Source organism: Stylophora pistillata, chromosome 6 (genome assembly GCF_964205215.1).
Source record: "Stylophora pistillata chromosome 6, jaStyPist1.2, whole genome shotgun sequence".
NCBI lineage: Eukaryota > Metazoa > Cnidaria > Anthozoa > Scleractinia > Pocilloporidae > Stylophora > Stylophora pistillata.
In genome coordinates this window covers 29,485,298-29,502,096 of record NC_142524.1, presented here as the reverse complement: position 1 = coordinate 29,502,096, position 16,799 = coordinate 29,485,298, and the positions used below count along the sequence as shown (strand labels likewise).

Below are 16,799 nucleotides of genomic sequence, written 5' to 3'. Positions count from 1 at the left end.
GCATGATTTCGAGAGCAATTTGGAATAAACAAGCATGAGTAAATTATTTCAAAGACTAACAAAATTGCATGAGCCCGTAGGGTGAGTGGAATTTGTGGTCTGATAAAAATTAAGTGCTTATTTGTTCCAAATTGCATGAGAAAATCATGCGATTATCTATTAATAATATACATGAAAAAGTACGAGGTAGCTTCTCATAACTACGCAGAAGAAAAGCACGTGCAAAAATAATTTATTCAAACCCTGCAAGTGACACCGACTTTGACATTGACCAATCATTCTAACAAATCAGAATGTCTGGTTTGTTTTTTTCTTTGCACTCAATTAACCCTCTTCTGCACTGAATTAATTCTCTTCTGCACTGAATTAACTGAAAACTGCATTCATCTTAACCAATCAGAACTGAGAAATTTTTTCACGTAGATTATTAAAAGTATTACCAATGACAAAACAAACCAGTGCATAGTTATGGTACAATATTTTATTGATGAGAAAGCACCATTTACATGACTGAAATTCCAACTACCATAGCACTTCAGGGGGCATTTGAGTTAGGTCCCCTTCTTTTCCCAAATCCAGCAACAACATTAACAAATCGCCTGTTGTACTGCATTCTTCGCTTAGCACGGCCAGTCTTCTTCTTTTTCTTTTCCTGCTTGTCAACCTGTATAAAAGGTAGAAGCCATGTTTAGGTATCAAAAGCCAAGAATCTCTTCCATGATCTAACAGCTGCATTTTAATATCAACAGGAACACAGCAATATAGTAAGCTTACTGGTACACTAAGGACAGAGTTCATAAATGATGATAGAGGAAAGTTTAGCACAAAAGTTTCTTTATATCTTCGATCCTCATGTTTCCTCTTTGACTTCACTTTGCTTTAAATAAATATGGGGCAGTTTGTGAAAACCACCTTGATTTACTTAGTATTGTTCTTCACCACTTTGATTTTACTGATAAGTTTGTTGAAGGCAAGGCTGAATAACATAAGGTCACAAGAATCAAGGACATGATCACCAACTAAAGGAGCTCTTGATTGTTGAACAAATTCTCTTTCTTTGCACCTTGGGAAAGGTATAGAGAACAGTATGGAGAATATGCGACCGGGCACAGGATTTCGTACACTAATGCTTTTTCGTTAAACGGTTGAAAATAAACAGTTAATATACGGGTAGTAAGAGTGTTTAAACGGTTTGCATATCCATTTAAACAGATAGTCCAAAGTGTTAAATGGTAGAGCAAAGTCCAAAAACGGATTCCGTAAATCGTTAAACGGCCGAGAAAAAAAAATAAATGGCTGGCTCAAAATGTTAAACGGTTAAATAGAATCTATTAATGGATAGCTTTAAATGGATGGACAAAAACCTTGAACAGATCAGGAGGGCTAAAGAACAGCGGGAAGCCATGCACATAACTAACAGAAACCGTTGCGAACAATTATACGAATTGTTCTTGCGGAACACTGACGTTTCATGCTATTATATTCGACTGACACCAATAGAAAACAAAGTAAAATTAAATTACTAGCCTGCAATTAAGCTATCCACTGGCGAGTAAAGCAAGCCGAGAGTGAGTCTCGCTCTAGAGAGCTCACAATTCATTTGAAAATTTGCATAAAATATAAGCAGAGGAAGCAATCTGTCAATCATACCATGCGGACCGAACATTCTCAACAGAAAAAAAAATTAGAATTGAGAGGCAAAGTCTTTTCTTTTTTTTCATGTTCCTACATTGTTTCTTCTACGTATTGAGTGAAATGAAATCACACTATCAAGTGAAAAACATTAAGAAATGGCTTATATGTAGGTAAAAATAGCCGCCGATTTTGTAGATTTCACCGTCAGTTAACGAAACAATTTTGCATATGCAACTTTCTTTCGCTCATGTTTCATCTAGCGTTCAATTTCGTAAAGTAATGCGTAATTATAGCTATTATAAAGCCATTTTTGTTTCCTTTCAATTGATAGAAATAAAAGATGAGAAACCCGATAGCCACTGATTCAGTAAATTTCGCCCTACATGTCTATCAAAATAAATTTGCATAAGCATGAAAACAAATCTCACTCATCTCCTGTTAATTAACAAATATCTGTTTTCGTAAGGTAATGCGAGCGCTCGTGTCTCAATATCTGATTGAGAATTCTTCTAATCGAAGACCTTTTCATACCAGAGATTTGCAAACAGTAAGTTGTAGCGAAGACCAACATAGCTGCTCGATCGAAGCGTGATTGATTTTCAACGGATGCTTCTGGAGACTGTTTTATACCGTTGCTTTTCAAAAACGTTAAACGGATGCAAGTAACGGATTTTTTTTTAAATGGATAGGTTAAACATTTTGTCGAAAACATTAAATGGATGAGCAAAGCATTTAAACGGATCAAGAAAGCATTTAAAGGCTTTGATGATCCCTTTTAAACGGATAATAAACGGATAGTAAATGGATTATTTCGTTAAACGGTAAAGCGTTAGTGTACAAAATCCTGTGCCCAGTCACATATGTATACCGAAGTTATGGTGAAAAGGATTAATAGATAAAGAAAGAAACATACCTTGGGTGTTTGTCCCTTCACTTTACCAGCACGAGCAAGAGAACCGTGAACCTTACCTGTGTGAGAAAAAAGAATAGTTCTAAATTTTCTCTAAAATTTCTTCTAGCAAGATGCCTAAGTATAGTTAATATTGAAAGGTTCCGGTCTAGGAAAGCTGTAGAGTCATGTCACCTTAAGATAGTAATTTTGGTTTAATAAACTGAGTTGCTTATGTAAATTGACCACTGTAAAGAGTTTCAAAGATGATGTTTTGAGTAAAGGCTGAAAGTTTCTAAAGAAACTGTGGTGCTGCATCGGTGGGGTTAACAAGGTAATTTGGTTCTATCAACTAAGTTGAAATTGTAAACTGGCCAATGTAACGAATAAAAAAGCTGACATTTCGAGCATTAGCCCTTCATCAGAGCGAATGACAAAGGGCTAACACTCGAAATGTCAGCTGATGTTTCAAGTGTTAGCCTTTGCCACTTGCTCTGACAAAGGGCTTGTGCTCAAAATATTGGCTTTGAACTCTTTATGATGGCCAATCTACATTATCAACTCAGTTGTGATAAAACCCAAATGACCTTGTTACTCCTACCTGAGCAACACTAGAGTTTCTTATGAAACTCATCCCCTTTCTTCATTCACCTTAAAATATACTGTAGGTACCATTGTGAGGATTGATGCGACTCTAAAGGAGCATGCAGAATTATATTAAGGTGTTCCCCTGCTTTTTATTAGAATATGAGCTGAGGGTGGGAGTCTAATGTAGTGCATCATAAACTAAAAAAAAAAAATCTAACAGCCACCATACCACACACACACAAAAAAAACTCAATTTACTTCAAAGATCCACAGATGACATTACAGTGATAGGAGATGATTACTCTAATTTGCTCAAATCTACTCTCTTACACAATTAGAAAGGTATTGGCTCCCACAGACTGTAGTTTTTCACTTGCTGTAGACACAGAATTTCATAGATTGAATGATTCAAAATCCCACACAGAGCAGCAGTAACGACCAGCACGTTACAATCGTCTTTCCATCCGCTGATAAATTTTCAACAAATATTTGAAATAAATAATTTGTGTCACAGTGCCACAAAAACATTAAAGGAAGGAAAAACTGCTGAGTCGTACTAAAATGACGTGAACTGTTTCCTCACTTTTCAATTTCTTCTGGCCTAGAATTCTCAATTACTCAAAAATTAAATTTCCTGACTATTTAACGACCGTAGAGCTGAAAATTGTTGGTTTTCCCTGAAAATTTCCCTGACTCGCGGCAACCAGGAAGAATGCAAGCTTACCACTTAAATCAACTGATAGATTTTTGAGAAAAAAATAACATTCTGCTTTCAAAGAGTCTAAAAAATGTGACAGACATAATCTAGCTCTGTGAAAAACAGAAAAAGTGATCTGGCAAAATATACACAAATCGATTTAAGGTTATACCTCCGTGCAAGCGAAGCCCGACTTCCAAAGTAGCCAGATCAACTACTCCACAATCCTCAAGGCTCAGTTCGTCCTCTAGAGGTCGCCCAGCGTAGAAAAGAACCTGTTCATCGACAGAGATTCCCTCAGCAAAGGAGATTTCATTCTTGAGGTACTGGACACTCTCCGTGCCAGTGACATCGAAAGTATGAAGGTTTTGTCCGCGAACAAATAGCTGCATCTTGAATAATCTATCGCCAAAAGAAACAGCAATAATTATTCAATACATTTTCCTGATAGAAAACTCACTAATGGACTCCCATTGATGTAAATAAAGCGAATTTATCCCATCGTTCTTACCGATTACACGTGGTGGTGCAACCAAATTTACGAAAAGGAAGGTAAAACGCAATGCGCATTCATTTGACGCATGGCGCGAAATGATCACTGGGAATAGAGCCTGCGATAAGAATGTCAGCCGTGTAATCAATGTTTCTACAGATATGTGGTCTTTACCAGTGATTAAAGATGGCGGCCTCCTTAGCTACTGCAATGAGTAAAGTTTGCAGATCTTTTATTTCTTCAAATCCAGCTCTTCAATCTCCAACTGCAATAGGACCAGCTAAGGTTAAGATCGTATTTATTTGTTTTTGCAGAATTTTATTTACTTATTTCTTTCATTCACTTTTTTTTTTCAGTGTACGCTTTATTATTTCAGAAGATTGGTTCACACGGATAGAATTAGCTATGAATTCAAGCCAGAGAGACTTAAACAGATTGAAGCATCACCCAGTGGATGGGTTCCTCCTGCTACTGGTTAGGATTTTTTGTTCAGTTTAGCAATTGTGCGTTGAAATGTGCCTAGTTCTCTTCCTTAATCCTTTCCACCCTGTCATGCACCATCAGTATGCATATTCTACAGGCTGTTCTCTGTATATTTCTTTAAGTGTTGATAGAGAGAATTTGTTCAACAATCAAGAGCTTCTTTAATTGGTGATCATTTCTTTTATTTTCCTGACCTTAATTAGTATTATAACATAACCAAAGTAAAGCGCGCACTCTGATTGGTCAAATTAGCGTCCCCCATTTGCCCATGGGTGTACGCTGCTGACGTGAGCAAATGCAAAGACTATTTTTCCGCGCGCGCTTGTTTTTTTCTGGTCACGTAAGATTTGTTAAATAAAAGGGAACTCTAGCTAAAGTGTGTTAATGTTATGTTATAAAACAAATGGTAAACACCACAGCGTACACTATTGAGTTATGGATGCACTTGGGAGGTTGCTAAGCACTCAAGAAGCTAGAGTCGCTCTCGGCTATCGCCTAGAACGACTCTTACGCTTCTTTCGTGCTTAGCAACCTCCCGCGTGCATCCATAACTCAATAGTGTACGGTGTGGTGTTTACCATTTGTTAAATTCAGGGGTGATACTGTTTGGAGAACAGTAATTTGAGCCAATTGAGCTAACCGCCTCCTGGTTAGATCAATTGGTTAGAGCGCTGGATTGTGTTGTGCGGGAGGTCAAGGGTTTGAGCCCCGGCCAGACTGATACTCATGGTCTTAAAATAAGCGAGAAGAATTTGCTACCTTTCTATAATCAAGAAATGGATAGATATTCTAGTCTTCTCGGATAAGGACAAATAAACTGTACGCCCCGTCTCCTGCAGGGTTAGGGGTAGGAGACGTTAATTTCCCACGCACGAGATTACTGTATAGTGGACGTCCTCCCCTGGGGTATGATGGGTGGGAATTGGCCCTGAAAAGCCCCCATGGGGAGTGGTCAATTAACGTATGTATGTATGTATGCTAGTCACTCTTAGTGTTTAATGTCACTCAGTCAGGTCAAATTTCTTACCCAGAGGAAGTGTGTAGATATCTAAATTCCTACCTAAGGGGGTTCCTCTCTGTCAATTTCCCATGGGTGGCTTGTCCCCTCCCCCCATCCTGGGGCAAACCATTGATAGGTGCATTAATTCCCCAAGTACACTCACCTTTCTCTGTATCTTTCAGAAAAGCCAGACTTGCCTTTCTTCATTAAAAGAAGCAAATACAATAACATTCCAGTATATACAGATTATAGAAGTGGAGGAACTCGCAAGTTAACAATAATAAAGAGGGTCAAAGGAGATCTAAAGGTAATTACTTGAGTATCAGTCATTAGAATATTTCTCAGGGTCATTGCACAAATGACCCACTATTATACAAAGCTGTTGAAAAGCCTAATGTACTTCAATTCAGTGAAGTAAAAGATGAAGGCATTGAGTAGTTAAGGTATTTTTTCAACTCCACTAAAATTTTTTGTTTAACTGCATGATTGATTTTGTTAGTAGTTCATAGACTTGTATGTTACCTTGACAAAATCTTCCTGATCCATTACAATTTAGGGATTGAATAATGAGCGATAAAATGATTTGAGAAATGACATGAATAGAAAACAACTTTATTAAAAGAGTCAGAGATGCTAACATCTGGTAATTTAGAACCTGTTTCTTTTTAGATAAATTACATTATTTACTCACATTGCAATAATTAAATTGTAATCATGTCCTTAGTATTTATGTAATTCATTGAATAGTGTTCTAAATGAGTCTAAAATATCATCAGTGTTCATTTCCTTGTTTCCTTGCTAGGCATTAGAAGAATGTCTGAAAAGTCATCTCGGAAATGATATTATAACCTCAGGAAATGAACTAACAAGCCAAGTAATAATACGAGGAAGTTACAAAGATGAAGTTTTTACACTGCTTAAACGCCTGGGATTCTAGGAATTTCACACCACAAAATAATACTTTTTTGAAGTTTGAGACAAGTCCATAAAACTCCTTTGGATGTGGATGACTGGGAAGATGTCTAGGTGTGACACCACACTGAGGTTAACTGCTCTTATAGAAATGTTCCACCACTTCAAGAGTTAATCAGTTCAATGCAGTGAGAACTTCAAATTTATTGGTGTTCCAAAAGTAAAGAAATTAAGGTTTGCATTCCTTTTTTGTGTTGAGGCATGTCAAGATCTTTCAAAGTGAGAATTTGCTTAGAGCAGGTTCACTACAGCACCTACTTAATGATACCAAACTGTCACACATGTATTTGGATTAAAGTGTAATATTGAAATAAAAAGAAACTTGTTCAATGAAAAATGTTACATAACTTGGAAGCAAAACATTCTAACTTTGTTGCAGAACATCATACCAGCACTTACAATTCAATAAAATCACTAAAAAGACAAGCATTCTTCTTTTAAGGTGTGACTAGAATCTTAATAGTCCTAATGGTTTTGATTCTTCAAACTGTTACAAAACTGTATGCACAAAACTGGATTAACCAGGACTATTAATTTGCCAGACTGGATTTTGAAATACAAGAGTTTAGGCTGGTTTGTCAATGATAATAAGAGGACAGTCAATAGTACCAAATGCCACCATTGCCCAATTACAATTACTAATGTTGCCAATTTCCAGACAAACATTATCCTCTTAGAGAAATCAATCGTCAAATTGAAACAAAACTGTAACTGTAAGCAAAATGCTGGATTAACTTCAAGAGTAATTCATGAATTTACCATACTGGCCTCAGTTGTTCCAAGGCTGGATAGGGCTACCCACCAGATAAATGTATATCCAGTGGATGGTGGAATAAGCTGTCCCAGTACTTATCCACTAGATAGTGAATAATCCAGTGGGCAGCACTATCCAACATTTGAACAACCAGGGCCAGGCTTTTAAACTGAATCAGCCCCCTTGCTTCTTTACAGAATGTAGCATATACAGGATGTGACATCATAACTTTAACCCTCACGCCCTACCCTTTCCCCCACTCCTACCCCTAACTCCTAGAATAGAAGTGCTGTAGTCTTTAGAAGGGAGTAAATTTATGACTAGAGAGACTACAGGAGGTCTAATGTAGCACCCTAATCTGGACATTAATGTTTTTTAAACAAACAAGTTTTTAGTAATCATTTCATGTTTTCCTTCAATTGGCATTTCAAAATGGCACAATAGTTTCTAGCAAGGCCCAACTATCAGCAGAGAGACATCAACATTGGGAGAGGGAAGTCTGGGGCTTAGGATGCATTTGGTGTAGTTTGACATGACGTAATTTAAATTTCGTTACCCAAATAGAGCACTTTCGTCTTAATCTTACTGAAGCTTCGAATTCCCCCACAAGAAATACGATTTTTTCCACAAAAGATGGTGTGCGATAAATGTAAGATATTTCTGTTTCCTAATTGATAGCCAGATGTTTAACATAATGACGTAAGTCGGGTTTAGGATGGGCTTTCTCCGTGAACTTTACAACTGTTAATTTGGTTGTTACTGCTTTCACGACGCAGGTCAGAAAAAACTCGGGAAAGTGATTTGCCCCGATCCGTGGAAATCTGGAGCAAGAAACACGACAGGTAATAAACATAACTACACCTTGAGGACAAGTGTTCGATTCATGAATTACAGAATGAGTACTTCTAAACATGAAGATTAAACGAATGGCTGAACATTTAGTAAAAGTGAGTAGACAGACCGATTTTCTTGATCTGTATCGATACTTCCTTACTAAAATTGAATAATCTGCCTTTCCATTCAATGTTTAGAGGGTGGAGGAAGGAAAGTTAACGAAAACAAACTTCTCACACAAAAAAAGAACAGGTGAGGGATCGATTGCACATACTCGAAATGAAAGTCCAGTTGTACATACTGTTGTTAGTGTTCGAGGCCGATATAAATGCTAACATTGCAAAATTGTGATGATTGGAATGGTTAGCGTAAACGATACCATGAATCTCTTAACTATGTCTTAAAGAATGGTTGAAACACTTCAAAGTTACATTTATTCATAAATTAAGCTTGACAAGCAACAATTGGATTTTATAGTTAAACCTTAAGAACACCATTTACTCAGTCAGTTGAACATAAGACAAGCTGACGGTTCTCTCTTTTTTTGTTTGATTTCAGATTTAACCCATATACAACCTTCAATAAGTGCAGAATATGTAAACAGACTGTCCATCAGGCACATTCACACTACTGTCAAAGTATGTGGGATTCTTGCTTAAAGAAGATTTATTGTGACCTTGTGTTTTTTTAACAACTAGAGAGCAGTGTTTTTTTGTCTATTACGCAGCCTGGCCCCAGTTGTCCAAGGTTGAATAATGTAATCCACAGGATTAATTGCTATTCTGTGGATAGTGCAGCACATTTTGGTATAATGCATCCCCTGGATGGTGTTTTATCCATTGGATAACTTTACCTCCCCTTTATAGGTGGTTTGCAACCAATCTCTAGAGACACAGGTAACAATGCTGAAAAGAACAAATGCTGGTGGACGAACAAAGAGAGCTAATGAGATATCTATTGTTTACGTCCACCAACATGGTGGCAGTGACATAACGTGCAAACCACCTATACAACTGGGCCCTGATGGTGATCGAGGAAGGATGTCACTTGAAGATTCTGTGTGGTTTCTAGGACCATTTTCAGCTTTTAAACTTTTTGAACCTTCCTTTGTACCAGTAACCATGTCTCTGCATCTTAAGCTTGAGGTTTTTTAAGAAGAATGAAATACTACCTGATCATACCTGGAGACTTCTGAGGACATTTTTAAATTTTGAAGATGTCTTAAAGAGTACCAACAATTATGTTCAAAACTTTGCAGTGAAACCACTCAGCTGTGGCTTGTAGTTTCAATTTAGTTTTGAAAATTATTGACATCATTTCTCTGATAAGTAAGGTTAAAGATGATTGGAAATTGTGGTCAGTCTGTTATTTGCCTAGTGGACAAGTTTCATGTAATTTGATGTTTCTATTTTTTTTTTTTCACTTCAACAGGCTGTGCATACAAGAAAGGTTTGTTTGTGTTTTTCACATGTAAATGTTAATCGTGGCTCAATTTTATCTGTTTATTGTTCTATTTCAATTTTCATTACTTCAGACTCAGTATTGTACCATGCTGTACCCCCAAAAAGTGCAAAAAAAAGAAATTCAAACATCTAAAATCTGAAAATGAGAATTGTCTTCAAATATTTACTTTATTATTTGGGAAGATTTCCAATCATATAACCCCATACCACTGTAAACAAAGTCCTAGTCCCAAATGCAATCTATTGTTTTTGCCATTGTATTCTTTATCCAAGAACTGTATTCAGGATGGAGAATGGGGCTGTATAAAGGGTGTGTTTGTAAATGATTAAAAAGAGATGAAAAAATATGAGATTGGTTGTTTTGCAAGGAAGGATGTTATTAATTTGTCAAGGTCAGTGGGACATGTGCTATTTTATGGAAATGTCTTAAAACGAAAACCAAAGTATCCACAATGGCCATGCAGAACAAAGAGAAATACCCAGAGTGACCAATTAGAACACAAGAGACCAAGTCACAGTTTGGTGTAGTTTAACATTTGATTGGTTAATGTGGTGCAAGTTCCCTTAACCAGTCATGGAGCTATATCTAACATCTTTTGCCACCCATTTCAAACCTGTTGTCTAATTTATGACCAATGGATGTTGTCTCTTTCAGGAATTTGTGCCATGTGTGGGAAACAAGTCTTGGACACATCAAATTACAGACAGACTTCGGTTTAAGAAAAAAATTGTCCTATTTCACTTTTATAGCTGAACATGTGTACACGTTAAGCTGCAAGGTTGATAACACAGTGCCAAACACTTCATGTAAATAACTGAATGACAATAACCATTGTTGTAATAACAATAAGAAACTGTACCAGTGTATATTACCAGTGTAATTTCTGGCTCCATTTACCCTTAGCACCCTAACGTTAATATTGATATTCTCCATACTGTTCTCTACATGTTTCCAATGGTACTGACAAGGAGAATTTGTTCAACAATCAGAAGCTTCTTCAAGAGGGTGGTAAAGGGTATTTTCGTGACTTGTGAATGGCCTACTTTTTTTCCCCGTGAAACGTGAAATGGCTCGTTTTCTTTCTCGTGAATCGTGATTTCATTAGTAGCCGTGAACCGGGATTTTCCAAAATAATTCTCCGTGAAATGAGAAAGAAGTATTTAATTCGTCGTGATTGGTTAAAGTTTCAACAGTAATGTTATTTCCCGTGAATTGTGAAAGGATCAATTATTTTCTGTGAAACGTGATCCTGACCCCCCCCCTTTACTACTCTTCTTCAATAGGTGATCATTGCATTTATTCCCATGACTTTTACATGTGATTCAAGAATGATACCATTACAGTAAGGAGAAATTAGGAGCCATGATTAAAATAGTGTACCCAGTCCTCGTTCCTTTCAGAGACATTGTATTTTACTCTATAGTTTAGTTCATCAATTGTTCTCAACTTATACGTAAATAAGTTCACTTACTTTTTAACGGCAGCGCATTTAGAGATGGGTACGTTTATGACTGTACGTATTAAGGAAAAGAAGACGGCAATTTGACTGAGTAGGACACTGTTCATGTATATACTAAACCTTTAGAGTTTGCCGTTTAGAACGCGTCGCCATCATCAATCCGTTTTCTCTTTGCTGCTGTGTTCAATCCTCTATGGTGTTTGCTTTTCTTGATAAAGAGATATTTGAAAGTTCTTTCACGGTTTAAAGGGGAATTTTTACATGTAGTTGACAGAGATTAGTCGTTTGGTTGAATATTTGTTAACGAACCTCGTTTTCGGCAGTGGCCTTATTCCTTTAGAACCACTACAAGGGAATGTGAGTTGATAATGATCACCCCTACCCCCCCCCCCAACAAAAAAAAAAAACAAAACAAAAAACAAAAAGTAATTATGCTGCAGTGAAGTGTAATGGTATATGAAAATAATGATTATATTAACCTTGTACTGTTTGAGTGTGTTTGGTTCAGTTAACGGTGAATGTGGCTTTGAACCTGGGAGTAGTAATGGCGAAGCGGGAGCAAGATCTGCGTAGCAAGATTGAGACTGGTTGCCTACGAACCGCCATTGTTGTTGAAGTCATTTAACCATACCAGAGGTTTATCAAAGATGTTAAAAGTACATTGCTACTGCAATGGTTGACACAATCCAAAAGGCGGTTGAGACCACAAACGTACGTGTAAGATCACAATTGTCTGTATCTCAACTACAGAAACAAGGCGAGTAGTCTGTTTGTCCCTATCGCCTCCAGTTCTTGAAAAAGAGCAACGCACGTAACCTGATAAACTGAACTTGTTGTGCAAAGTCACACAAGTTCTAAAGTTCATCCTTCGCAAAAATCCACTGTAAGACAACCGGATGTATCAACACGGTGAACCTACGTAGGAATCACTTGACGCCAGTCCGCGAAATAAAAACTTGGAAGATGATGTAGGGACGAACCTTTTCTTAAAATTCGAGAAGGATTTGGATAGAATCCTACCTTTAGAAAGACGAAATGGTGACGCCTTTTTTGGTAAGCGTTTTTTTGTGTAGACTATTACCTGCTTGTACAGTCACACTTGGAGAAACTGAATCTTTACTAGCTTTTAAAAATTTGCAGGGTAATTACTTCTTGATAGCCACAAAGTTACCGACTACTATTAAAGTGAAAATTATTAGCATTATTGATGTTGAGATAATTATTAATACGATCGACGTTTTTTTGTCAGTACAATCGGAATAAACGGAGATCCAAGAAATAACACTTCGTGTAGTCTCCACAACAAACCACAATGCTCGTTTTTCAGTAGCACAAAGCTTCGTTGACTTCAATCAAAGGAATTAATTTTCTAGTCTTCCTCTGAATTTGTCTATTTATTATGGTAATAAAGATGATGGGGGATATTTTTCATTCGGCAGTCTTTTTGTTTGGTCTTCTGTGGTGATCGAAAACCTGATAAAAGAAAAGTTGGTGGAGAAGAGTTTATTCATAGTCCGACTCCCTCGCATGGAAAGAGTCTCGGACAAGTCACACAGTTTCCATGGCAAATTTAATTTTGTTCATGATATTACAACAGTCTTATAATTTTTAGTGTAATAGAAAAAATCCGAGCCCCAGATGGGACTTGAACCATAATTACTCGAAAAAACTATGGATTAAAGTGATTCTGAATATGACAAGAAAGGTTGAAAAACATTGTAACAACATTTCACATAATTTCAATCATGGCGGACTTGGTCGATTTCGCTTCTATATTATATAACCGCGTTCCAAGGCCATATTTGCTTTCCAGTTAGGTCTATACATGTGAGTCGGTCTGTGAGCTTAGATCATTAAACAAGAGATGTTGTTCTCTCCTGTTTGGCTTTCTATTCATAATCATTTGTTCTCCTTGCTAAAAACGATTTAAAAAATAGCATGAAAACTCGTAGATAGGCCTTCTCTCATAATACAATAAATGACCATCTGCCTGGTATAAATCTGCTTCAACTACACTGATGTGTTTTCCCGCGCCCCCCTTGGGGTAAAGGGAAGAGACGGCTGAAATTCAGACTAGGTTTCTCTAAAGAAATTCGCAATCATACCGTCCTTGAAGATGATATGCTTGTCTCGTACGATGTAACGTCACCGTGTACAAATGTTCCTGTTCAAACACCAATCAACGTCTTCGTCGATAAAGCGTTTACCAAGAACTGGTTCAACTCATCGTATGATCTTAACATACAGAAGGATCAGCTTGCTCAACTTCTTAGAATGGCATCCACTGATCAACTCTTCCAGTTCGATGGCCATCTTTACGAACAGTGTGAAGGAGTTGTAATGGGATCCCCCCTTGGTCCTTTATTGTGTTTATGTGCCATCAAGGTGACATCCTCCGACTAATATCTTTGTAGTATTTTCATCACTACTCTAATGGATAATGCATTGATATCGATTTTGGTGTCGATGGGACTGAAGTTAAGGTTAGCATCTTCTTGGAGTTAAAAAGTTGAATTGTATAAATCCTTTCGTGCTTTATTCTAAATTATTACACGACTCGGGCAGTCAGAGGGCCAATAACTAAAATCAACCAATCAAAATGCTCTATTGCCGGTCCAATATTCTCTAAGTATTGGACCGGGCACTGTCCCGAATGGTCCCGAATGATACCGCACTTGTGTCCCTTTGAACTTCAGTCGTATAATAAATCTCTTATTAACCAAGCTTGCTCGGGACCGTACTGGAAGAATATCGGCCCTCGTTCTTTTTTTTACAGACCTCGCTGCACTCGGTCCATACTGTCAAGACCTCGGGCCGATATTCTCCCAGTACGGCCCTCGCGCTTGGTTAATAAGATATATATAGTAAGCGCGGACGTATTTCTAATTGCCGTTTCTTGAGGAGGAACAAAGCGTCAATCGGAACGTTCGTTTGCGTTCGCAGGGTGGTACGGGACGATACTGTTTATTCTGTTTATACTGTTTTATTATTATTTCATGGAACATTAAAAGCCAATTTACACAACCCGCATATAGCATTAGCTAATCTTGGCGGGTATTATTAATAAATAAGCAAATACTACACATTGTAAGCTAAAGAGATTTCATTACAACTACAACATTACTGCAGTTGTAAGCTATGGAGAACCCAGCTTTAAAGTGAGTTGCTAACGACGCAAACAGACACACAAATAAAGTTACAGAAACGATCTTTGCGCATGCGCATGCCCTTTTTTCCTTGAAATTTGACAATAAAGGATTGATATCGATGGGAGAAGTTAGAGGTTAACGTCTTCTCGGAGTTTAAAAGTTGAATCTTACAAATCCTTTCGCGCTTCATTCTGAAACAGCAAGCGCGGACGTAGTTCTGATTGTCGATTCTCAAAGAGGAACAAAGCGCTAGAGTCAATCGAAAATACATTCATTTGCGTTTGCAGGGTGGTACGGGACATTAGGAGAGCCCAGCTTTAAAGTGTGTTGCTAACGATGCAAACCGACACAGGAATAGAGTTACAAACAACGATCTTTACGCATGCGCACGCCCTTTTTCCTTGAAATTTGAAAATAAAGGATTATTCATTGATATTGATTTTGATATCGATTCTAATATGAATTTATATAAGAGCACGATTATTCCCTAAATTCTATGACTCAACCTTTTCTGTCGATAACAAATTGCGAGAAACTAAAGAAAAAAGCAATTAATATAAAAGCCCACACTTTATTCTTCAGATGAAAATGCTGAATAAAGCTAATTTCGTCCATGTTTGTTTTTTTTTCGGAATGTGTATCTCTCAGTTAACCTGCTCACTTGGTTTAGAAGTGTTCTTCATTTTGATTGGCTAGCATTAGTTTGGTGGTTGAGTTTTATTGGCTGATGGCTCCAAGTGTTTTATCATTATGGGCTGCTTAACGGTCCTATTTGGCCTGTCCAATAACATTTGTGAACTCGGTTTGGACTTGAAACAGCCCATTAAGCCACAAACTGAAGCGTTTTTGAGAACCGATCATATTAGAGCATTTTGGTATTGACATTGCCTATCGCATGAAAAAAAAAGCACTTTGGAAAACAATCTGTTTTTCATGCTTAACCCTTAAAATTAACTTTGGAGGATCCTTTACTTTTCCGTGACCGGAAGTAGAACAGTTTACCTATCAATGATACCATATTTGGTAATTAACGTCATTGGGTCTAATTTTAAAACTGCATTAGTAGATATAAGTTGTGAAGTGACATGCCAGTTATCGTTGATTTTTGTTGAAAGTAGGATGCATCAGCAAACTATAGACCCACTGCAATCCATGGATAAGTCAAAGGTTACGATGACAGAGGATAGGGGGTACGAATCAAGAATAAACGCCCACCGTTTTGGACGGAGGAATGCTACGTTCGATTCCCACCGTGTCAAACACAAATTACTTAACCCCGATGTATATGTGGAGAGAGGAAGACGGCAGACAAACGCAATATCTCAGAACGATGTAAAAGGGGAATTACCCGGCGTACGAAGTCTATCAAGTAATGGAGACTTGGCCGCACGGCCGAAAGGTGACCCAAGGATGGTACAGTTTGTCCAAGAGGAAGGGGCCTTATTGGAGATCGATATTCTCAAGCCGTTAGATTTTCAAGAGCTTCTAATGAACAAACTGAAGACAAGCGACAATGTAAGGGTGATACGCAGTATGAATGAACTATGGGAGTTGAAGAGCATTTGTTTAAAAAGTGAAAAATCATTCGAAGAGGTTGTGTAATTTTAACTTATTCATTTATATCTTATTTCGATATATCGTGCAGGGTGACCACGAGGGGTTTTGAAATTATTTTTTTAACTATTTATCGATGTTTATAATCATCTCTTGAGCTCAGTTTTTCAAGTGTATTTTCGTCCTTATTCAACTGATTTCACAAATTCACATTTCAATTGGGGCATGTAGATATTAGGTGTGGCTCAAGCGCAACTAAATGAGACTGTGAAAACTTTATTTTCGAGCTTCAAAGTAGGTTTAGGGAACATCTTTTAATTGTAGCCTGACGCGTGTTCGAACATCATAGCATGAAATTTTAAACACATTTGACTTGGGGTTGAAGGTAAAGTTGATTTATTACGTCGTAAAAGCAAGCAAAAAAATAACCTAAAAAGTAATTTACACGCTTGAAAGGAAGGTTCGAAACTTGAGAATGACAAAGCCGTTTTAATGAATACTATTTTCAGTAATGATATGTCTTTAAGAAACTTTGAGAATGACACAGCCGCTTTAATAAATACTGTTTTCAGTAATGATATGTCTTTAAGTTAAAGCGGGCTACAAAAAAAAGACCAAAAACATGATTATGCGGAAGGACGCTGATGGCAATTTGTCATCTGCTGAAACTTTTTTAATGTTTTGAGTTCAATAACACTTTCATAGTACGCCAAATGCTTTATAATAGGCAATCAAGTTTATGGAGTCAACATCCAATCAGACTCAATACGAGCAAAAGATAAGGGGAGGCCAAAACTTATAGGAGCTGTTTTTCCTTTGTATGGACAA

General features: G+C 37.3%; 3 protein-coding genes across 4 annotated transcripts; 2 read left to right on the top strand and 1 right to left on the bottom strand.

The window, feature by feature from the left end:
• Nucleotides 1-461: 461 nt before the first annotated feature.
• Nucleotides 462-4,357, bottom strand: LOC111340836 (ubiquitin-like FUBI-ribosomal protein eS30 fusion protein). Its single transcript, XM_022947749.2, has 4 exons — nucleotides 4,321-4,357; nucleotides 3,982-4,211; nucleotides 2,549-2,604; nucleotides 462-664 (listed from the first exon to the last, which is right to left on the bottom strand). Exons 2-4 carry the CDS (start codon nucleotides 4,199-4,201, stop codon nucleotides 536-538), a joined length of 405 nt encoding a protein of 134 aa, XP_022803484.2. The 5' UTR covers nucleotides 4,202-4,211; nucleotides 4,321-4,357; the 3' UTR covers nucleotides 462-535.
• On the top strand, nucleotides 4,342-7,094 carry LOC111340837 (large ribosomal subunit protein mL49). Its single transcript, XM_022947750.2, has 4 exons — nucleotides 4,342-4,587; nucleotides 4,659-4,776; nucleotides 5,968-6,092; nucleotides 6,588-7,094. Exons 1-4 carry the CDS (start codon nucleotides 4,489-4,491, stop codon nucleotides 6,720-6,722), a joined length of 477 nt encoding a protein of 158 aa, XP_022803485.2. The 5' UTR covers nucleotides 4,342-4,488; the 3' UTR covers nucleotides 6,723-7,094.
• Nucleotides 7,095-8,007: 913 nt separating this feature from the next.
• Nucleotides 8,008-11,751, top strand: LOC111340852 (cysteine-rich PDZ-binding protein). Of its 2 annotated transcripts, XM_022947765.2 has the most exons (6): nucleotides 8,009-8,160; nucleotides 8,288-8,353; nucleotides 8,543-8,597; nucleotides 8,904-8,983; nucleotides 9,777-9,794; nucleotides 10,464-11,751. In XM_022947765.2, exons 1-6 carry the CDS (start codon nucleotides 8,145-8,147, stop codon nucleotides 10,526-10,528), a joined length of 300 nt encoding a protein of 99 aa, XP_022803500.1. In that variant the 5' UTR covers nucleotides 8,009-8,144; the 3' UTR covers nucleotides 10,529-11,751. The 2 variants fall into 2 exon arrangements, with proteins under 2 accessions (XP_022803501.2, XP_022803500.1); XM_022947766.2 differs by lacking the exons at nucleotides 9,777-9,794; nucleotides 10,464-11,751 and adding an exon at nucleotides 9,212-9,764 and having other exon boundaries at nucleotides 8,008-8,160.
• Nucleotides 11,752-16,799: the final 5,048 nt, after the last annotated feature.